The sequence below is a fragment of the Artibeus jamaicensis genome, unplaced genomic scaffold, assembly GCF_021234435.1.
Source record: "Artibeus jamaicensis isolate MK-2021 breed Jamaican fruit bat unplaced genomic scaffold, CSHL_Jam_final contig_384, whole genome shotgun sequence".
In the NCBI taxonomy this organism is placed as follows: Eukaryota; Metazoa; Chordata; class Mammalia; order Chiroptera; family Phyllostomidae; genus Artibeus; species Artibeus jamaicensis.
This window is the reverse complement of record NW_026521810.1, coordinates 637,901-662,265: the sequence shown is the minus strand read 5'-3', so window position 1 is coordinate 662,265 and position 24,365 is coordinate 637,901. Positions and strand designations below refer to the sequence as shown.

The window sequence follows — 24,365 nt, the reverse complement described above, 5'->3', positions numbered from 1 at the left end:
GTGTTTTAAACTGTGCGTCTGAGAGTTTTGCTATTTCTTCATTGCTTAGATCTATAGGTTCTGGGGCTTTGAGATCTTCTTGTGCTATTTTTGGTCTGTTTGCACCCTTTAAGAGTGAGAAGCGGCGCCTTGGAATCCCAGGTCACTGGGTTGTGACGCTATATGTGCGGGCATGGTCAGAGCAGAGAAATGGCGACCCCCTCTGCTGTTTCTCACAGCTGGGTGAGGAGGAGCACCTTAGGTGGTTGACCTCGGCCGGGCCACTCAGAGTTGCTGGGTTATGATGCTGTATGTGGAGGTGGGGTCAGAGCAGGGATATGGCGGCACTCTCCCTGCCGCTAGCTGCGGGGACCCGCCGGGCCGGTCCAATCGCCCTCTCCCTCGCCTGTCCACCAGCACACAAATGTGCGACCACAGTCAACTCGCAGCACCTCTCCCCCGCAGTCTCCCCTGCGGTCGCTCCCCTGGTTGCTCGCTCGGTCGCTCACTAGGTCCAACCCTGCGCCTGGATTCCAGCGCGCCTGGATTCCGCACGCCTGAGTCCGTCTGACCGAGTCCTCCTGTGCAACCCCGCTTCACCAGCCGCTGGTTTCGGCCCTTACTGGTCAGGCTGAAGAATTTGTTGTTAACGGACTTCCGAAAAGTTCAATTTTCCATGTTCTGGCTGTGTTTTCTGTTGCTAATATTCAGTTGTCTCTAAACTTGGTTGTGTGAGAAAGCACGGCCCATCCACCTATGCCTCCATCTTGGCGGAAGTCTCCATTATAGTTCTAAAATATGTGAAATTCAAACATTTTAGTTATTACTAAGAATTCTATTTTAATGGGTAATACCCAAATCCACATCTTTTCTCAACAGCAAAAAAAAAAAAAATCTTGTTAATTTGGAGACCGGGGGTTTAGGCAAAAGTAAAATGACAAGATTTAATTGAGTATTATGTTTACCCATTATACTTAGACTATTAAAATGGTATTGAGAAATAATAGGAGTCAGCCTTCTGAAATCAAACCTGAAAGGTATCATGAATGTTTCTAAGGAAGCCCTGCCAAGGAACCTGAGCAGCATAGGTGACCTGGAAAGCTGGGAAATGAAATGTAACCTTCCCTCTTCTGCTTTCTTTATTGGATGGAGTATGTGGCATGTATGTGGCTGGTGGCATAGCCTGCACTAATTTAGGAATTTATTAATAGAAGTAGAACATAATTTACTCTTTGATATTATCATTTATCTGCTCCTTCAGGGGCCAGGTAATTGTGGAAATCAACCTGGAATGTCTCTTGTAGGAAAAAAAAATCTGCATTATTCTTATACATGCACAGATTCAACATGTCTCTTCTCTCCTGTCTGAATTGGATTGAGTTAGCTCTCTGCCCTGCCAGACTCTGCTGGCACTACTGTGAGAATCAGCAAGTGTTATTTTTAACAATACAAACCATGGTGCTTTTACTGTATTTCACTATTTTACAAACAAGTGATATGAAGCATGTGGATAGTCTTGCCCTTTGCTATCTGATAATGGTGATTATTAAAAAAAAAAAACTCTGTCACAAAGAGCATCACAAGCTGGCCAACAGTGTGGCTGCATGCATTGGGGGTGGGGAGCTCCTCACTTTGGGCAACACAACAGGAGAGCTGTTTGAGGAAGGAGGCTGCACATTTATGCCCCTCTCCCACATTCTGGGCCAGTCTCTAGGCTTTTGTCTGAGGGTGGCTGAGAGGTGTCCTGGGGGCTATGCTCCCATATCTGCCCTTTCCAGGATGCCCTAGGAAGCTTAGAAGTTTCTTCCTTGTGGGCCTGAACTCATCCTGGTGCACTCACTATACATAAATTGCCTCCCCAGCACTTGTAAGTTTCTTCAGGTATCACCTGTGTCTTATCATCTTAGTCCACCCAACATAGTGCTGGCACATGGTAGTACTTCAGTATTTCATGAGTTGATGGCACAGGGATTCAGCAAGGGACACAAACACCACAAATTATCCTGTTGTCTTTCTTTGACCTTGAAATAGGGCCAACTTTGGTATGCTTGTACCAGTTATGGAAATATTGACATTGGTCATTCTTGTTGGTAAGCAGCCTCTGCCCACCTCTTCCCTTCCCACCCTATTCTCTCATCCCTTGATTATCTCCCCTGCTTCTATCCCAAATCCTAGTTCCTCCCCTAGATATTACCCTACCAATCAAACCAGCAACTAAAGGCTGGACACCTAAGCCAACATGCTTCAAAACTATGGAGAGCAATGTTGGTTAGTAGGAGTCCAATGAGCCCCCTTCTGAGGTACTGGCTTCTATAGAAATCTTATGTGGTTTCTCAAACCTGGTTATTGCCCCCAGCCCAAGCCCTGGGGCCCCATAAAAGCATAAGGCCTCTCCCCAAGAGGCCTGTGAAGAGGCCTGCCTTCCTGCCGAGGGCTCCTGTGGGCCTGTTGTCATCCTTGGGTGACCTTTCAAGAGGAAAGAGAGCCAGCAGGGACCTGGTATGCTAGTAGCCCCTGCTGATACATGGCAGACAAATGCTTGAGGTATACCTGGAAGATCTATCACATGAACTCTGGCCATGCCTCAGCCAGGGTCATGGCAACCAACTGGGTTTTCTACACTCTTCTTGGTACCCAGAGGCACCCAAAAAGAAGATGAAAGGCTGACTCACGTGCTCTCAGTGTTGGCCGTGCAGGTAGAGGACTCAACTCCCCATGTCACACATGCTCAGGCATCACCCTGCATGTCTGTACTGAGTCTGTAACCCCAGGCGAGTCAGTGAACATTCCTCAACAGTTTTAATGTTCACCATCAATTAAAAGACACTAATAAATTACACTTTAGTGAAAATGACAAGAATAGGCAAGGTCATGCCTGTATCATGCAATGAGCTCATCTGAAACCAAGTCTGTGTAATTAATTACAAAGTGTAGCTATTATTTCAAAATATTTCTTTCCACTTCGACAAGTGACAGATGTGGTTCCTACGAATCATTTCATATAAATTTGGACTAGATAACCACAGAGGTGACAAATCTGGACTTAGAATGCATCTTTTGTATTCAAAATGAGGGTGAGGTCACAGGGAGTGTGTTTGTACTATTGTTCAAATTTTGTCCCTCGGGTTACCTAGAATAAAAATACCTACAGTGAAGCTCTTTTGTGTCACTAGCAATCTTTTTGTTTGTTTTGTTTCTTTTTACAAGTTTAAGCAGTTTAATTTCTTTGCTGGGGACATCAACAGACCTCAATGTATTTCAGAATTGTCTGTCTTCAAATCTCCAAATGTTCATCTTCTAGGTACATAACCATATTTTTTTATAAAGAGAAGACGTGAGTATTGATCATTCTAGCTACATGATAGCACTGAGTACCCATGACCTGGTTGAATGAAAAAGAATTTTCTGTGGCCAGAAATGTGTCAAGTCTAGTATGGATGTTAAGGACAGAAAAGTAGTGTCTCACTCCTGTAGCAAGGCAGGAACATGTGTGTTTGCAGGTGAGCACACATGGTGAGCATATGTGTGCTTGGGTGTGTATGTGTGCGATAAGTCTGTAAATGTGTAATGAGCCAGGTGAGGGTAAGTGAACATGTGTGCAGGTGACCATGGGTGAGTGTATGTGTGTACCAAGCAAGTGTATAGGAGGAGGAGGGGTTTTCTCTGTTTGGGGAGAACAGTACTTGTCTGGGTATTTTGCAGAAACATCCTGGTAAAGCACTGAGCTTGATATTACAAAATCAAAGACAAATTAGTATAGAATGTGGGTGGATTTGATTCTTCTGGTCAATATTCCACTTGGGAGTTACTTCAGCAGGGTCCTTTGGATCAATCATCACCACAATCTGCATCAGCATTTTCAGATCTGAAAATGCCATTAGAGAAAGCCACAGCATCCTTGACCCAGTGGGCCCATAGTGGGTGGTTGGACAGGGAGTTGGGGCTGTGCATTAAAAATTTAGACCCAAACAAGGTAGCCAGTGGCCTTCCACCCTTGAGGCTTGTCCTCTGCAGGCTGAGGCAGTTATGAAAGGCCTTGATGAAGGAGGTAAAATTTAAATTAGGATGAAAAAGGTGGGTAAGATGAAAATAACATGAAAAGACAATATTCACAAGAGAACAACATGGGCACAGTGAGTATGGACCAGAGGAGTGTGGATGCCCCCTGATGGCCCACTAGAAGAAAGCAAGCACTGGTTACCCATACCAAAAAAATACTGTTTATGTTGCTGAACATTTACCAGTTTGTTTTTCTGTCCTTCTTAACACTTTGTGCTTCCCTTTAAAAGAGAAACTTTATGCTGCAGACAAAGAGCAACACAGTAATTACTATCAGCTTTCCATGGTAGCCACAGTTGACCTACCTACCCATAAGGGGGTTACCATACTTCCAATCCCACTCTGGTTCCTCCTTGTACCTTAGACACTAGCCATAAAGATTCAGTCTTCTGGTCTTTATGCCAAGAACTGAATGCCACCATTGCTTTTCTCCCAAAAAGTCCTTTTGTAATAGAGAATTGGGGAGCTAACTGGAGAATATTACCTAAGCCTGATACAACAATAGTTCCAACTCAGCTTCAACAACTATATATTAATGTGTGGTGGGAGAGGCCCAGCACCGGGGCACCTACTATCAGAATAGTTTCTCCTAACCACACTAGCCTGTGGCATTATAACTCTTGGAAAATGGGCTTGCCTTTTATTACTAGAAAGCATCTGTATATAAAAATTGGTTGTAACCCTAATGGTGTTCTGGGATGTTGCTGCCAGGTTGATCCTCCAGAACAAGATTGGGTCATGGTTTATACCTCTTACCCCTACCTGATTTTAGCAACCTCAGGGACAGCCCAGGTCTTTTATAATGAATTGGCAAAAATTTATTCTCTGCATGTCCCTGTTGGCTTTGTGTATGCCAGCTGCCTTCCCCATATCAATATTACTTAGCTAAACCTCACTACAGTTTATATAGTTAGAAGACAAACTCAAATATTGGTGCCAGTTGATGTAAACAGAGAATGTGAGGAACCCAATGGCATAATGGCACTTCACAATGCGCTATGCTCCTTAAAAAGGTCAGCACCCTAATTGCATTCATTTTCTCTGCTATAGTTGTTGCAGCTACTGCTGCCATGGCAACTGCCACCCTCAGTTGACTCATTTCAAACTGCTCATATTGTTGATGTTCTCTTAACCAGTACTACCTTAGGAATGATTCAACAGGCCCAGATTGATCAAGAGATCCTGACTCACCTTTCTGCAGTTTAATCAGTACTTGACTGGATTGTTGAGCACCAAGATGCATTAGTGACTTGCCAACAGCTAACCTGTGACCCTGGATTCTCCAGGCTGTGTGTTACCCCACTCCAGTGGAACTCCAGCCAGCACTCCTGGAGCCATATTCAACATCACCTAAGAGGGGCTTTTTCTGTCAACTTAAAGAGACTAATTGATAAACTGCAGCTAGAGCTGCATCAGCAGTTGCAGGATGTTCAATGCTTGACCAAGCAGGAGGTTTTTCAAACCCTCTATGATAATGTCCGCTGCCTAAATCCAAACAATTAGTTTGATGGACTTAACCTGAGAATGTGGGCCTTTGGAGCTGCTGGCTGTTTGCTGATTCTAATAAGGCTTTGTACACTTCTATACATTTGCCAAATATTTTCCCAGAGTCATGAAAGAGATCAGCAAGTAGCAAGCTTTTTGGGATCTATAGCAGTCCTAACTAAAAACAAGGGGGGAAATATAGGGAACCGATCTGCCTGGCAATGGCAAATGTAGCCCAGCCTTATTGGAAAGCCCATAGGCATGGATTGGCTCCCCCGTGGGAAACCAGGCCTGCATTATACCTAGGCTGCTTTGAGACTTGCTTTTGCTAAAACTCCCTCACCCTGAGTTGAAGAAAAAAAATCCTTACTGCATATTTTTAAGTAACTTCCTGAAGTCTGTGCTAGTTCTCCCAAGGACAGAGTGTAACCAGACCAATTACTGCTATCATTCCCTTGCATTTGCAACATTTTTTCCTTGTTAATCTCTAGTAAGTAATCAGTAACATCCTTTCTTTTGTTATCTGTAAAAAGTAATTACCTAAAGCAAACCTGAGCATAATGTATGAGAACCTTCTTTGATGTATGCTATTAGAAAGCCAATAAAAGCTTGCCAAGGCAGGGGTCAGGACTCTCTCCCCTTGAGAGAGTGGCCACACCATCCCTTTTTCTCTATAGAACTTTGGTAGCCTGTGTGAATTTGTTCATTGCATCCACAACATATGGACCCCACTGGACAGAATTCACATCAGTAAGATGAAAATAACATTAAAAGACAATATTCCCAAGAGAACAACATGGGCACAATGAGCATATGAAACACTGCAGGACCTCTAGTTCTCATGTAGTTGGGTCCAGGAGAATTTCTAAATGTAAGACCCTGAATGCCACACTAGTGGTGAGCAGAGTAATGGTCATTGTGGTTCACATACAAACATTTATGCAGACAGCACCAACCACCAGAGCTACTGCTTTCAATGCTTTTTAGAAAATGTACTTGTGTTTGTTGAATGCATGGTTCCTTCCTGGAGCCCCATTTCAGGTGATCAGAAACACTAGCTTGGGTGGTCAGAAGTCGCGTGGGATGTTGCTACTGAAAAGAATCCCCATGTACCCGAAGCCTAGGACAATCCTGTACATTCAGCGGGTTTCATTTGAGGCAGAAGGGAAGACAAGGAAAGATGAGAAAGGGCATGTCCTCATGTCTAGCCAGTCTCTCCATATCTTCTTCAGAGACTTTGGTTGAGCCAGTAGGTAGACCACATGCCTATGATAAGACTTAGGGAGTCTTTAGAGTCATTCTTCCCAACACATGCATGTGAAATTCATGACTCCATTGGCTGTAATTAATTTAAAGTGTGGTTCAAGGCTATTCTCAATATACATTGAGAGTCTCTTTGTCTGCATGTAGAAGCATCCCACTGGTGCTCAGTTAAGTGTCATTGAAGCTGTCAGATGGCTTTGACTCTGCTGGACACACAGTTGGGACCTTCTGGTCCTCAGATAATTTACATCATTCTGCCCTGGACTCATCTCTAGACAAAATGAACCAAGACCAGAGAAGGGTTGGTGTGCCACTGCCTCTTTTCTCACCTTATCATTTCTTCTTCCTCTTATTTCTCCACTTAAACATGTCTGTCCCTAACAAATGTGTGCATTTGAAAACATGCTTATCTTCATTTTGTCAAAAATGTAATAGCCAAGCAGAAGAAAAGAGGAGTTCTTCAACTTGGCTGCCAGCTCCCAGCTAAGATGGAATTTCCTTCCCACCACCATGAGCAAAGACATGACCCTCTACGATAGACAGACAGTTTTGGTAAGTCAGAGAATGCAAATCACTTGTTTTCTACCTTCAAATGTTATTATATCATAAAAACTTTTCATATTTCTACGTAGAATCCAGTCTTCTTTTAACCTTTTCATGTAAAATACAACATAGACACAGAAAATCATTTTAAAAAACTTATTTTGGGGGGCTTTCAAGATGGCGATGAAGCAGGACAGAGCAGATACCAGTTCCTAGTACAAAAGTGAGAGAAACCTGTCAGATCAGAGGAGGAGAAGCCAGCAATCCAGCAGTTGCCAAAGCTTATATGAAAATAAGGGACCAGAAACCTCGACGGTCACAGAGGAACCAGATGATTTCCTGTTTTATTCCTTCTTCTTTTCTTTCTAAACTTATTGCTCTTTCTTCCATTCCCTTACCCTTTTTTTCTCTTCCTTTTATTTCTTTCCTTGTCTTTTCTTTCTTTTACCCACAAGAGTCACAATCACCTTGAATATATGAAAAGACCAGAGCTGGACCCATAGAAGAGGCCTCCCAATAGTAGAGTCAGAGAGACAAATTGCACTTTGCAGTAGGAGAGAAGCCAAAAGTTGCTGCATATTTGAGTAGGTGGAAGCAGAGAATGACAGGATAACCAAAAGACACTGCACCACTGAAATTCACAGGCATTACACCACAAAAGTTTACACCATAAACCCAGGGTGTCAAAACAGATTAATCTAAGAAGCTGAGGCTAACAAGAAGAGTCCCACAAACAATGGGAAGACAAAGAAACAATTCCCCCCAAAAAGAAAGGAGGAACCCTCAGAAAGAATGTTAGATGAAATAGAGGCAAGTCAACTATCAGATACTGAATTCAAAGCACTGGTTATCAGGAAGTTCAAAGAGCTCACAATGAGCTACCAGAAACTACAGGGGAGCTACAATGATCTCATTCAGAACTATATCAACATGAAACAGGAAATGGAAACTATTAGCAAGGGCCAAGAGGAAATGAAGAATACAATTTCTGAATTGAAAAAAACAGTAGAAAGCATTAAAAATAGGGTAGATGAGACAGAAGATTGGATTATTGAGTTGGAGGACAAAGTAGAAAGCATCTCACAGAAAGAACAGGAAAGGGAAAAGAAGCTCAGAAAGAATGAAGAGGGATTAAGAGAAATGCAAGATAATATGAAACGTAATAATATCCAAATAAAAGGAATACCAGAAGAAGAAGAAGAAGAAAGAAGAAGAAGAAGAGAAGAAGAAGAAGAAGAAGAAGAAGAAGAAGAAGAAGAAGAAGAAGAAGAAGAAGAAGAAGAAGAAGAAGAACAGATAGAAAACGAACTATAGAAATGATCCCTGAAAGTATAGTCTTAAATTCAAAGTAGGAGGAGGGATTTGAAGGAACAAATATGGAGGACACAGGGACGAGAACTAAGGGGGGTAGAAATGGGAGGGAGGTGGGAGCACAGGGTGGGGGGGGCTGAAATGGGAGAAATTGAAAAAAAAACCGTACTTGAAAAATAACTAAATAAAATTATTAAAAATAAATAAATAAAATATTAAAAAAGGGATAGAAAATGTATTCGAAAGAGTAATGAGAGAAAATTTCTCTAATTTGATGAGAGAAAAAGTCACACAAATCCAAGAATCACACAGAGTTCCAATCAAGAGGAGAGCAAGGAGGCCCACTTCAAGACACATCATAATTAAAATGGCAAAACTCCACTACAAACAAAGAATCTTAAAGGCACCAATGGTGAAACAGGATGTAACATACAAGGGAGCCCGAATAACGTTACCTACTAACTTCACAATGGAAACACTCCAAGCAAGAAGAGAATGGCAAGAAATATTGCAAGTAATGAGAAACAGAGGCCTACAACCAAGGCTACTTTACCCAGCAAGGCTTTCAATCAAGATAGAAGGCAAAATAAAAAGCTTCCAAGACAAAAGAAGTCTAAAAGAATATGCTTCCACCAAGCCAGCTCTACAAGAAATACTAAATGGTCTGCTTTAAGGAAAGGAAGGAAAAGAGACAGACAGAGAGGAACACAGGTACAAAAATGGCAATCAATAAGTATCTATCAATAATAACCTTAAATATAAATGGATTAAATGCTCCAAACAAAGGACACAGAATAGCTGCATTGATAAGAAAGCATGACCCACACATATGCTGCCTACAAGAGACCCACCTCAGGACAAAAGATCATCACAGACCAAAAGTGAAAGGCTGGAGACAAATTTTCTAAGCAAATGGACAAGAAAAAAACCTGGGGTAGCAATTCTCATATCAGACAAAATAGACTTCAAAAAAGGGCCATAAAGAAAGACCCAGAAGGTCACTTCATAATACTCAAGGGAAGAATCCAACAAGAAGACATTAACATCATATATATGCACCCAACATAGGAGCACCCAAATATATAAAGAAAATCTTAGAGGAATTCAAGAAAGATATAGACAGCAACACAATTATAGTGGGGGATTTTAACACCCCACTATCAAAAATGGACAGATCTTCCAAACAAAATATCAACAAAGATATTGCGGCATTAAACAACACCCTTGATGAAATGGACCTAACTGATATATACAGAGCTCTTCACCACAAAGAAGCTAAATACACATTCTTTTCAAATGCACATGGAACATTCTCAAAGATAGACCACATGATAGGACAAAAAACAAGCCTCAACCAATTCAAGAATATTGAAATCATACCAAGCATTTTCTCTGACCACAAGGGACTGAAACTGGAAATCAACCCCAAAGGGAAAAACCCAAAACACCCAAAATCATGGAGACTGAATGGTATGCTATTAAACAACATTGGGTCAAGAATGAAATTAGGGAAGAAATCAAAAAGTTTCTGGAAACAAGTAAAAATGATCTCACAACAACCCAAATCTTAAGGGACACAGCAAAGGCAGTCCTGAGAGGGAAGTTTATAGCAATACAGGCCTACCTAAAGAAGATAGAAACATTTCAAACAAACAACCTTACTCTACGCCCGCTAGAACTCGAGGAACAACAACAAAAACAGCCCAAAGCAAGTAGAAGGAAGGAAATAACCAAGATCAGAGCAGAACTAAACGACATAGAGACTAAAAACACAATTCTAAGGATCAATGAATCCAGGAGTTGGTTCTTTGAAAAGATAAACAAAATAGACAAGCCTTTAACTAGGCTCATCAAGAAAAGAAGGGAACGGACACAAATAAACACAATCAGAAACAAAACAGAAGAGACTACAACTGATACCACAGAAATAGAAAGGATTGTAAGAAATTACTATGAAGAACTGTATGCCAAGAAATGTGAGAACCTAGGGGAAATGAACACATTTCTAGAAAAATATAATCTCCCAACACTCAATGAAAAAGAAGTAGAACACCTGAATAGACCAATAACAGCAAAAGAAATTGAAGCAATAATCAAAAACTCCCATCACACAAAAGCCCTGGACCAGATGGGTTTACAGGAGAATTCTACAAAGCATTTAAGGAAGAGCTAACCCCCATTCTGCACAGACTATTCCAAAAAATCCAAAAGGATAGAAAACTCCCAAACTCCTTTTATGAAGCCAGCATCATCCTAATTCCAAAACCAGATAGAGATACAACAAAGAAAGAAAACTTCAGGCCAATATCGCTGATGAACATAGATGCTAAAATCCTCAACAAAATATTGGCAAATCGCATCCAACAATATATCCAAAAGATTATACACCATGACCAAGTGGGAGTCATCCCAGGGATGCAAGGATGGTTCAACATTCACAAATCAGTAAATGTAACTCATCACACAAACAAAAGCAAAGACAAAAACCACAGGATCATATCAATAGATGTGGAAATAGCTTTTGATAAGGTACAGCACCCATTTATGATAAAAAACACTCAGCAAAGTGGGAATAGAGGGAGCATTCCTCAATATAATAAAGGCCATTTATGAGAGACCTACAGCCAATATCATACTCAATGGGCAAAAGCTAAAAGCTTTTCCACTAAGATCAGGAACAAGACAAGGATGTCCACTTTCACCACTTCTATTCAATATAGTATTAGAAGTTTTAGCCACAGCCATCAGGCAGGAAAAGGAAATAAAGGCATCCAAATAGGAAAGAAGGAAACAAAACTGTCACTGTTTGCAGATGACATGATAGTGTACATGGAAAATCCTATAGACTCTACCCAAAAACTGCTCAAACTAATTAATGAGTTTGGCAAAACAGCAGGATACAAAGTCAATATCCAGAAATCAAAGGCATTTCTGTATACTAACAATAAATCAGCAGAAGCAGAAATCAAAGAAAAAATCCCATTCGATATAGCAAAAAGAAAAATAAAATATCTGGGAATAAACTTAACCAAGGAGGTTAAAGATCTGTATGCAGAAAACTACACAGCACTGAAGAAAGAAATCAGGGAAGACACAAACAAATGCAAACATATGCCTTGTTCATGTATTGGAAGAATTAACATCATCAAAATGTCCATACTACCCAAAGCAATATACAGATTCAATGCAATACCTATTAAAGTACCAATGGAATATTTCACAGACATAGAACAAACACTTCAAAAATTTATTTGGAATCATAAACGAGCCCGAATAGCAGCTGCTCTTTTGAGAAAGAAGAACAAAGTAGGAGGGATCACAATACCTGATATCAAACTGTATTACAAACCACTGTAATGAAAACAGCCTGGTACTGGCATAAAAACAGGCACATAGACCAATGGGACAGAACAGAGAGCCCAGAAATCAACCCAACTCTCTACAGTCAATTAATATTCAACAAAGGGGGCAGTAACATAAAATAGAGTAAAGATAGCCTCTTCAACAAATGGTGTTGGGAGAATTGGACAGCTACGTGCAAAAAAATGAAACTTGAGCACCAACTTACACCATACACCAAAATAAATTCAAGGTGGATAAAAGATTAAATATAAGCTGTGACACCATTAGAGTCCTAGAGGAGAACATTGGCAACAAAATCTCAGATATTCCACGCAGCAACATTTTTACTGATATGTCCCCTAAAGCAAGGAATATAAAGGAAAGAATAAACAAATGGGATCTCATCAAAATAAAAAGCTTCTGCGTGGCTAAAGGAAATAGTATTAAAATAAAAAGATGACCAACTGTATGGGAAAACATATTTGCCAATGATACCTCAGACAAAGGTTTAATCTCCAAATATACAAAAAACTTACAGGACTCCACTCTGAGAAGACATCTAACCCATTTAAAAATGGAAACAGACACTTCTCCAAGGAGGACATATAGAATATCCAGAGACACATGAAGAGATGCTCAATATTGTTAGCTATCAGAGAGATGCAAATTAAAACCACAATGAGATACAACTTTACACTGGTCAGGATGGCTATCATAAATAAAGCAACCAACAACAAATATTGGAGAGGTTGTGGGAAGAGGGGTCCTTAGTTCACTGTTGGTGAGATTGCAGACTGGTACAACCATTATGGAAAACAGTATGGAATTTTCTCAGAAAACTAAAAATGGACCTGCCTTTTGACCCAGCAATTCCACTGCTAGGATTATATCCCAAGAATCCTAAAACATCAATATCAAAGAACGTATGCACCACAATGTTCATAGCAGCACAATTTACAATAGCCAAGAGTTGGAAGCAACCTAGGTGCCCATCAGTAAATGAATGGATCAAAAAATTGTGGTACATATACACAATGGAATTCTATGCAGCAGAGAGAAAGAAGGAGCTCCTACCCTTTGCAACAACATGGATGGAACTGAAAAGCATTATGCTGAGTTAAATAGGCCAGCTGTTGAAATACAAATACCATATGATCTCACCTTTAACAGGAAGCTAAACAAAAAACAAACAAGCAAGCAGAAAAAAAAAAAAACAAAACAAAGACACTGAAATAGAGAACAAGGGGGCAGTGACCAGAGGGGAGAGGGAAGGGAATTTAAGGGGGGAAAAGGGAAGGGATTTTGAGGAACAAGTATGAAGGACACAGGGACTAGAACTAAGGGGGGTGGAAGAAATGGGAGGGATATGGGGAGCATGGGGTGGGGGGGCTGGTATGGGAGAAATAGTCAAAAAACTGTACTTGAAAGATAACTAAATAAATTTTTTTTTCAATTTATTTTAACCCTCATTCGAGGATATGTTTATCAATTTTTTAATGACAGAGGAATGGAGAGAGAGAAACATCAATGTATGAGAGAAATATTGTTTCGCTGCCTTTCTTACACACCCCAAGCAGTCATCAAACCCACAACCTTTTGGTGTATAGAATGATGCTCCAACCAACTGAGCCACCTGGCCAGGGCTATAACACTTTTTTTATTGGCAACAGAAGAATCTGCCAAACAGTTGAACCACTCTACTTTTCCCATTCCTCATTCCTGGGTGTGCAGGAAGCATCCCCTTGTTTTTGAATTATGTGCTTTGGGACATTTTGAGAAAACACCAAGAAAGATGAGTGAGATCTGAAAAAAAAAGGGGTTCTTGGGGACATTCATATTTCACTTGTAGTGATAACAATTGACAAAGTCACAAATGTACAGTCAAAAAAGTAAAGTAGTATTCATTTTGCAAACTTTCTGGTCAAATAGATGGTCTTTCTCTATCAGGGAAGGTCACATTTGTTACTACCATGGCTCAGATGCAGTGTAGCAGTTTTAGAGGTTCACCACAGCCCCATGGAAAAGATCATTCATCTCAACAAATACTTACTGTCTTCCTACAAAGTCCTAGGCACCTTCCTGGGCATGGGGCATAGAGCAGGGGAAAGACAAAGTCTTCTCACCATGCTTACACACTAAGCAGGGTCAGGAGCCCTGCTCCAGGGGGTGCAGCTTGGTGCCCTCACAGTAGGCAAGCGGAATAGGAAGAGAAGACAAGTCCTACTCTAGGTGAGATTTACAAACACTCTGGAGCTCTTTCAGGAGTTGTTGTAAGCTGCCCTATTGGTGATAATCATTTGTAGTGAGGCTCTCCCCTCTAATGATGTCCAAATTGACTCTGCTTTAGGCTAATGGTCTTCCAGACTAAAGTGATAAAATACATTCACATGCAATCATGGAAAGAAATCCAGTCCTGTAGTTGTTGCTTTTCCCTGACTTCCTTCTCTAGACCTCCATATGAAGTCAAAGTATTAACACCAGCTGTTTTTCCTCATCAATTGGACCATAGTTTCCAAGATTAAACAGGCCAGGAATTGTTAGGCTCTTTCCAGACCAGATCATGCCATCCCACCAAGCCAGCATCTTTCACCATATTTCATCAATGAATACACATCATAAAGGGCTGTGAAATAGATAAAAGTCTTGGATGTGAGCAAAAATGTTGGGCACCCCTTCTGAGTTGTTTCCACATGTCATTATCTTTGAGTTATTTTACAACTCTGTACCTTATATGAAACTAATAGTAATACAGATGGTAGTCCTCCCCAGAAATGCATGCTGGTGCTATCAAGTGGATGCAATGATTACCACCCCAAGGATGAATCCCTTTTGCATCTATTTGTAAATTAATGCCAGCATTCTCTACTGTCTATGTTGATATTTTGAATTCTCCACTGAACTAGTTGCAACAGCTTACTAGTTCCTGCATTCATTCATGCTCATTTTATATTTGTATAAGATTTGTGGTTTTACATCAATTAAAAATTAGTCTCTTAACAATTATAATAGGCCAGATCTCCTCTGTTTCTTAGCTGAACATTAATTATCCTTTTTTCTGGAAGACCAAAGGCCTTAGGATTTAAAGCAGTCGGATGAGTCAGCTTGCCCTACTGTCTCCCCTACACAATCTCCCCAGTGACAGGCCCACGTGAGAGGATGTCTCTCTATGCCAAACACCAGCCTCTTTCCCTTACACACTTCACTCATCAGAAGTTGCAGCTACACAGACTGAAGCAGGGGAAGGGGCTGCATTTGCAGCATCACAAATGGCAGTGGGACCCCTCTGCACTCTGCCTGCACCTTCCTCCACCCTCTCCTTTGCTTCCCTGCATGCCACTCATGGGAAGGCATAAGTCCCCTGCTCTGGGAATTTCTGTAGGATTTGCTCCATCTCACACCAGGTGGGTTTTAAGTTTCCTCTCATGGCTCAGGCTATTTAGCTCTCTGCATTCTGTCCAAAAGTCACCTTGCTGGGGTTCTGTGGATATGGAATGTCAGCCACATAGGTGATGTACTCTGCCCAGAACCCCTCAGAATCAGTTATAGGAGTGAGCGTCTAGTACATAGGAGTTAAAGCCTCAAAAAATTAAGTTTCTCATTGATCTGTTTTTGTTTATATAATTATTTATTTTGGGTTGTTATTTAAATGTAGGGTCCTGACATCTGTTCATTTGTTGCTTTGGGAATATGTGATTCATATACTGCAGTCAGGCATAGAAGAGGAAGAGGAGAAAGACAGTGTGGGAAATATCATGAAGATGCTACCAAATGACCAGTCTGCTGTCCACCCCAAACCTTGCCACCTTCCAGAGACTGCATCATCTCAGGAGTGTGAAAGCCCAGCCTGGGTGATTCTGAAATTCTTGAGCCAGAGCCAGTGTCTGTGGATATGGGCAGCATGGTCCTCAGGGTTCTGGGCTTCCTGGTGGACACTGTCACAGGCAATAAGGTAGATACTAGGGCCCTAACTCCTGGTCAGTTTTTCAAGGGCATTAAAAACTACCAGGTGGTTAATAAACCCATAATAAGCACATTGTCCAATCAATGACATGGGGTTCTAGAATGATCCTTGTTTTAAGTGATTTTGCTAGGCATGATAATAATAGTGTATCTGTTGGTCACTGCTCAACTCAACCTGGGGTGCATTAATATGCACTTGAATGATTAGAGGTGACAAATATGTGACTGGCCTGGGTGCTGCCCTCCCAGAGCTTCCTTGACATGGTTAGGCTAACTAAGAAATAGATGGCCACTGGCCACTAACCACTATACTGAGTGTTATGCACTGAAAATGCCTCTGGCATTCAAAGAAAGGAAACATTGAACAATGTGAATAGAAATGATTTTGGAAATATGGAGTTGGGATACATATTGAAAGATATAAAATTAAGGACTGCTATTTAGCCAACACCTATTATATATGCACTTTATATACATTATCATGAAGCCATACAATACTACATAGCATCTATTCTGATTATTTTCATGTCATGGATGAGAAAACTGAGGCTCAGAGAAACTAAATTACTTGTACAAAGTCATACAGTAAGTAAATTGTGAAACAGAGATTGGACCCCTGGCCTTCCTGATCTCAAGTCCATTCTTATTCCACAACATTAAGAAGATGATCTGTGCTCCAAGAAAAGTAAAACACATGTTTTAGACATCAAAGATAGGTACTTGAATGCCAAGATTTACGTAGTAAGCAACTGAAACACCTCCACTGATTGGAGGGAGTGGCAAGTTTACAAAATTTTTTCTCTTTTTTAATTTTTATTTAATTACTTTTCAAGTACATTTTTTGTCTATTTCTCCCATCCCAGTCCCCCCTGCCCCATCTCCCAACCTCCCTTCCATTCCCCCCCCCCAGTCCTCATCCCTGTGTCTTTCATACTTGTTCCTCAAACTCCCTACCCATTTTCCCCCTTAAATTCCCTTCCCTCTCCTCTCTGGTCACTGCCCACCTGTTCTCTATTTTAGTGTCTTTGTTTTTATTCTATTTGCTTGTTTGTTTTGTTGTTTAGCTTCCTGTTAAAGGTGAGATCATATGGTATTTGTCCTTCAATGCCTGGCCTATTTCACTCAGCATAATGCTTTCCAGTTCCATCCATGTTGTTGCAAAGGGTAGGAGCTCCTTCTTTCTCTCTGCTGCATAGAATTCCATTGTGTATATGTACCACAATTTTTTGATCCATTCATTTACTGATGGGCACCTAGGTTGCTTCCAACTCTTGGCTATTGTAAATTGTGCTGCTATGAACATTGTGGTGCATACGTTCTTTGATATTGATGTTTTAGGATTCTTGGGATATAATCCTAGCAGTGGAATTGCTGGGTCAAAAGGCAGGTCAATTTTTATTTTTCTGAGAAAATTCCTGGTATTAATTTCTGAAACTTCTCTATCTATGTTTGGAAGTTTAGCCAGTTTACATAGTATCTCTTCAGCACCCATGAGTTCCCTTTATGAACAGATGAGAGGTGCTTAGTAGAAGACTGTGGAGAGGGCTCCACATGCAGAGCCTACCCCCCACCTCATCTGCCACTAGTGAGAATAAGTCTACCAAGACCTGATCTGCTTGGGGAGGAAAGGTGGGCAACCAATCTCTCAAAGGAGAAGGGCCAGGAGCCTGTTTCTCAATAGGTTTTTATTGGGTTTAGTTTGCATAGGAATACAGGTAAAGCTCATCAATCATTGTCAGGAAGTAGTGATCAAACAATAGATAACATTCAAAGAACTATGAGGGCTTATTTAGAGTCAGGGTCAGATAGCTAAAGGGTCATAAAACTTTGGGGGAAACAAACTCATTTCCTGCTTGTACCCTTATCATTTAAATTGAGGGTATTAGCAAAACAGGTTTCACAGCATTTTATGCACACTTTCTTAGGACTGATCATCCCAGGGAACCCGCCCTTTCCAGCACAGGGCTGCACCCTGTGCTGGCATTGTTTCAGGCTTAGGTCAAGCAGGGAAAGTAAGGCAGCCAAGAGATTAGGAGGCTTCTTGCAGACAGAATGAGAACTCAGGCTATGTCAGGGGTGAGGGTACATACCCACTTTTTCTGTAGCCCCCCAAGTCCTTCCCTGAGGTCCCCTTCATGACCATGCCTGTCTTAGATCATCCCTCCTTTGAGAAATCTTACCCGCCATTGGCTAACTGGTCATCTGCTTGGGGCCAAGCAGGGTGAAGTAAAAGGGGCAGAGTTGGTGCCCCTGCCAGGGAGATTAGCTTTGTCTCATTAGTGGCTTAGGGTTCCAAGGTCTCTCACTCAGCCTTAGAAACCAGGATTACAGCTTCTGAAACCAGGCAGGGCAGGTCCCAACAGGAGATAATTAAAGGCAAGGTGTTGCCTTTGACTTGGGCTAATAGTGGTCATGGCCATGGGATGAGTCACAGCCTGAAACTGTTCATGCACTATAGTCCTCAAAATGACAAGAACCTTTTAGGGACCTCTCCTTCCTCATCAAACCCTGTTTCTAAGTTCTGCAGAGTGCAGAGAACCTATACAAGCACTGCTGCTCTAAAAAGACACCATGCTCAACAAAAATAACATAGTCAGGAGCAAAGGAAATGCATGTCCCAGTTTTAGTAATTCTCTTGTCAGTATTTGGTCTTACCTTGCTGTAGTTAATTCAGAAATCCAGGTGCCTTCAATGACCTTGATGCAATAGATTCAGACATGTGTCTGTAAATAAGAAACTCACCTCTTCTGAGACTGTGTGTATGAAGCTGACAAGACTGATGAAGCTTGAAACAGTTAAATACTGACCTCCTAATCAGAGACCCAATGGCAGGGGGATGGAGGTGGGAGGAAATTGGCCTCCTTAGAGGCAGTTAAGGTACCACTCACCAGCAGATGTTTCAGGGCTCTTGACAGAGAGGAGGTCCCATTAAATCTGAAGAAGGGACCAGTTGGATAACCTGTGCCCAAGAGAATGTTTCTCCTTGCTTTCTGACCTTCTGGAGAATATATCCCATCTTGGCAACATGACACTACAAAGGCTGGACAGTGGGAAGCTCAACTGAGAACACTTTGAAACATTCTGTGGAGCCTTAACAGGGCAAGCATTTGTGCTGGACATTTAGCTCCAACAGTGCAGAACTCCCTATTTACAGGCTGCAACAAGAGCTAGGGCTGTAGAGAATTTGAGATGCCCCTTAGTCACCAAGATAATTGGGAAAAACTTTTACCTCTTTGGCCATATTTGGAAGTGGGTGAAGAACAGACACATGAGCTCCCTGTGCTATTCATTTAAAGGCATTATTTCAGCAACCCAACAAGATGGTGTTACCATTGCTCCATTTCACAGATATTGTAACTGAAGCTCCTGAGGGATAATGTTCCCAAGATCACCTTGCAATAATAGGCAGAGCAAGAATTCAAACCTCGATATATCTTCTGACATTATCCTTTTCTAACACCTTTTCTTTCTCCAAAGGTACTTCCATGTGTTTTAATTCTAAAATCATTGAGTTAGGAATACATGAAAAATATCTTCAAGTCTGATCATTTGGAGAAATAACTGGGCAGTTCTGGTATACAACTTCCTATGTTTAAACTCCACATTTTTCACTTAATAGCTGAGAAACTTGGGAAAGTTAGTTAATTTATCCAGTCCTCAGTCTCCTTATTTACAAAGTGGTATTCTAATATCTAATCTCATAGTGCTGTTATGAAGTTTAAATAAAATAATTATTATTGTTAGAGCATGACATTTGTAGAGCATAGTAAGTGTTCACAACTACTAGTCATTGTTATTATTTCTACAACAAAAGCTCATAACCTGAGCATCTTTCCATAACATTCTCTACCCAACCCCCTGGAAATTTTTAAATTAATAATAATGGGGTTTGACCTATAATCATGTGCCACATAATGACATTTTCATCAACAATGGATCACATATACAACAGTGGTTCCATGAGATTATAATGGAGCTGAAAATTTACTATCACCTAATGACTTCATAGCACAACACATTACTTCATAGCACAACACATTACTCACGTGTTTGTGGTGATACTGGTGTACAGAACACTGCACTGCCAGTCATATAAAAGCATAGCACATCCATTATGTATAGGACATAATACTGGATAATAATAATAAGTGACTGTTACTGGTTGATGTGTCTACTACACTACATTTTCATCATTATTTTAGAATGTACTCTTTCTACTTATAAAACAAAGTTTGCTATATGACAACATAGTGTGTCACACTGGCTGCAGCTTCATACAGTAACTCTTGATTCTCATACTTGATTTAATCTCATGTTGTTTTGCACAGTAACATGTTATATAGCCTTGTAGTCCAGGAGCAATTCACTATGCCATACAGCCTACTTGTGTAGTAGGCTATACCATCTAGGTTTGTGCAAGTGCACATTATGAGGTTCACATAAGGATGAAATCTCCTAACAACAAATTTCTCAGAACATATCCCTAATAGTTAAGAGGTACGTGGCTGTATATTTAATTGGTGGAGACAATAGAGAAGATGTTAAATACTTAACTGACTATATAATAAAGCATTACAAGCAGGCTAATGTCAGATAATCTAAGGTAATATGCATTAGGTATTAATTAAACCTGCTCCTATTGATGAATGCCTGCTGAATTAGCAATAATGCCAAAAATTATGCTCACTTAATTTTCATTGTATTCATTATTTAGCATTGCACTTATCATCAACAAAAAGGCATGACCCTCTGTCCCCCATCTGCACTCGTCTGCCACAAGTCAATGCCCCATTCAGCTGCACATCTGTATTAGGCTTAATCTTTGAACAATTGCCACTCACTGCCTGCATGTGCAGTAAGAACTGAAGTCAGCATTTCAAAAACCATAGTCATTTGTCACTCTTCTATATTCTAGCAATGTTCAAAATAGTCATATGCCAAGGCGTGTTTCAGAATGAAGTAAAAAATTATAATGATATTTAGGTCATGTAACTCAAGGATTAAAGCATAGTAAAACAATTAAAAAGTGATTCTTCAGCTATAGGGTAAAGGTGAAGAAAATCTTTTTTGAGAAATGAAAAACATCTTTAAAATGGTGATGATGGTATTATTGAAAGGATGAGAAATGTACTTTCATGAAGGTTATCTTGTGCACACTTTGGTAAAAAATATTAGCTTGTTGGGGACTTACTGATGGAAACAGACTAAAAAAATATATCTCCATTGTTTTTTAAAAGTAATCATGTACAAGAATTTGCCAATCTTCTGAGTACCCTCAGAGCTAAGGGAAGTATGGCATTTATCCCTTGTTCCTCTGATAGGAAGACTTATCTGAGAGCTGGTACTTCAACTCATACTGGAATCTGTTAACCTTTCAAATGCATTACTACACAATCAAATGTCAATTTAATTAATGATCATTTCTACATATTTCCCCTTCTTACCTACTAGTATATTTAATAGATGGTGGAGGGAGGGTCTATGTGAGAATTTTACCCAGTTATGTCAGCTCAGAACAGATGAGGATGCAGAATTGGTATCCATCTGGAAAGCAGCCAGAGAGATGAGTACTACAGCCACATGGAAAGCCATGGATGTTTCACAGTCTGCCTCTTGATTTTCACAACTGAGTCTCCCACATCTCTAATGGGAGAGTGTTGTTTTGCAATCAGTGTCTCACAAACAGCAGCAGGCAGACTCCCATTCCTTTTCTTAAAGAGAGTCCATGTGCTCCTACTCCCCATGACCTGCCTCTCTTGCACCATCCCAAGGTGGAGATTCCTTCTATGAAGGCCTCACCAGACCCTGAACATTCCCCCTGATAAATTAGAATCTGTGGTAGAAATAAATCCACAAGATTCCCAAAGTAGGGGTGAGGGTATAGTAGAAGAATTCAAATAGTGGGTCCTGTGGCAGGAAACATTGTTACTTTTTCTTTTTATCTTTTCCTTTAAACATTTCCTTCTTGTAGCTCATCCATGTATTGATAGAGGACAAGAATAAAGCACTGTCAAATTTTTCTTCCCTGTGGGACAAGAAGCCCTCATGACACTAAAAGATGGATTTAAAAAAAAACCTGTGATAGCCCTGGCTGATGTAGCTCAGTGGATTGAGTGTGGGCCCGTGAACCAGAGTATCGTGGTTCGATTCCCAGTCAGGGTACATGCCAGGTTGCAGGCCAGTTCCCAGCAGGGAACATATGAGAGGCAACCATAGATTGATATTTCTCTCCCTCTCTCCTTCCCTTCCCTTCTAAAGATAAATAAATAAAATATTTTTTAAAAACCTGTGATTTACATATCACATATACCCCAAATTTCTGAAAATATTAATTTCATGGAAAACAGTGCTAATAATTAAGGTGATTTATTTGAATAGGACATGAAAAAAACACACATCTTTTAAAAATTTTATTTAATTATTGTTCAAGTACAGTTTTCTGTTTTTTACTTCCATCCCAGTTATTCTTAAAAATATATTGCATGCTAAAACTTTTATTGATAAGAAAAAAGATTTTATGTTACATAATAGATGTAACATTGTTTTATGTTTATATTTATTTCAAGGAGTTGGTTTTGATGAAAAGTATAAACTAATTTGGAGAATAATTTTTGCCTCTGTTGCTTTTTTGAGGGGGGCCTTTCTAAGGATTTCTACTTGGGTACTTAATAGGAGAGAAATCTGAGAAATCTTGTTGGGAGTAAAGAAATAGACTTGTTTCCAGAGAAAAATAAAATTTGAAGAATGCAAAGTGGTACTAGTGGTAAATGGCCAATGATAATATTGTCTTCCTTCCCTTTGGTACTGTCCCAGCTCAAAGAGAAAGATCTCTTCATGCAGTGAAAAACAGAAAAAAAATTGATAGTATTATTAGACTTACTCACTGGTCCACTAAACCATTACAACTTTCTTTGGTTCAACATCACAGCTTTCTTAAAGTGAGGTAAAATTTTGAATCCACCTATATTTGCAACAAATGAGGATGTCTTGCTTTGAATCAGTTTTTATTCCCTTCTTTGTAGCAAAATCCTTTAAAATTTTTTGAAACTATGAACAGCTCATTATTAAACCAATCCATTTTTATACACTGGTTATAATATTGTAAAAGAATTTAACAGCAGGAAAGATGGCGGAGGGGTGAATGGAAGCCACACTAACCCTCTCCCAGGACCAATCTGGAATTACCACCAAACTGTGGAGAAGTTACCCACAACAAACTAAACAATAGCAAGAGAGAAGCCTTATAACCTTGGACAGACAGAAATATTATCTTCAGGACTAACTGGTAAGGAGTGCTTTGGAGGATCAAGAGAGCTGACTGGGCCCCTACAAGTGTCAGCAAAGAAGGGATAATTAAGTGTACAATTGGATTTCCCTGAGAAGAATGGGGTCTAAATCCTAAACTGTGATTCCCAGCCTAGAGCACCAAGGCCCAAAAAGAACACAGATAGCAACCAGCGTGAAAAGTGGCAGGGTTGCTGAAAAGAGACAGACAGTTGGAGAATTAAAGAGCCTTTTTAAGGGCCAACTCACAAATTTTCATTGCAGACACTTACTCTGGGCTCTGGCAAATGAAAGGGCAGAGTGGGGTAGAGATGCCTAAAGAGATACTGGGGAAGGAAGCTTTGGGAAGAGAGCTGAGAGATAGACACCAGGATTCCAGTGTTGAGTCATCCCCTACATGACAGCAGCCATCCTGCTCAGGCAGACCACTCCCCTATGAGAAGCAGCAGCTGTAGGGGTAACAATAGCCCCAAACCCAGGAGGAATTCTATCCCACCTTGTGGGGTTTAAGCCTCACTGCTGAGTGCAGAGCAGCTAGATTAACAAATTAAGGAGACAGCCACAGACAGTAGATCCCTGGCAGTCTCTGAGCAGGCTGCCTAAGGTCAGATGGGTTCAACATCTGATATTACCAGAGGCAGATCCAAAAATAAAAACAAGTGGTAAATACTAGAGGCTAAGGAGACAAAATCCACTGTGGCCTTCTCCATGATTAGTGATATTTTCTTTCCTGCATAGCTTTTTAACATTCATTTCTTGTACAGCAAGTTTGAGCACATTAAGTCACTACATTTTATACTATAGATTATTCCTCTCTTATAATAGTCTTAATCTCTTTACACCCTTATTAATACTGGTTCATTTGCTGCTGATAGTGGGATTTCCATGGGGGAGATATTATTGTGAAAGGGGGGTTGTTCCTTGGGCTTTGTGGTTTTGTTCTGGTAGCACCCACATAACAGCACACAAGACATGGTGGGCAGAGTGACTCTCAGTCAACCAACTGCAGGGAAGGACCTACCAAATAATTACCAAAACAACAATCAAAACCCAAATACATCCACAGAGCCAACATAAATGGCATAAAGGGCATCCCAAGAGCATGAACTTCAGGAGATCAAGGAGACTTAACCATGGAA

At 40.5% G+C, this 24,365-nt stretch overlaps 1 protein-coding gene across 1 annotated transcript in view; it reads left to right on the top strand.

Annotated features, from left to right (window-relative positions):
* RFX8 (regulatory factor X8) overlaps window positions 1–22,302 on the top strand; it is a 115,028-nt gene extending 92,726 nt beyond the window's left edge. Inside the window, 11 exon segments of the mRNA XM_053664531.1 lie at window positions 958–986; window positions 988–1,094; window positions 2,511–2,523; window positions 3,193–3,280; window positions 7,222–7,338; window positions 15,193–15,383; window positions 15,635–15,858; window positions 15,861–15,931; window positions 21,914–21,941; window positions 21,944–22,036; window positions 22,247–22,302. Coding sequence (XP_053520506.1) covers window positions 958–986; window positions 988–1,094; window positions 2,511–2,523; window positions 3,193–3,280; window positions 7,222–7,338; window positions 15,193–15,383; window positions 15,635–15,858; window positions 15,861–15,931; window positions 21,914–21,941; window positions 21,944–22,036; window positions 22,247–22,302 — 1,017 coding nt within the window.
* Window positions 22,303–24,365: the final 2,063 nt, after the last annotated feature.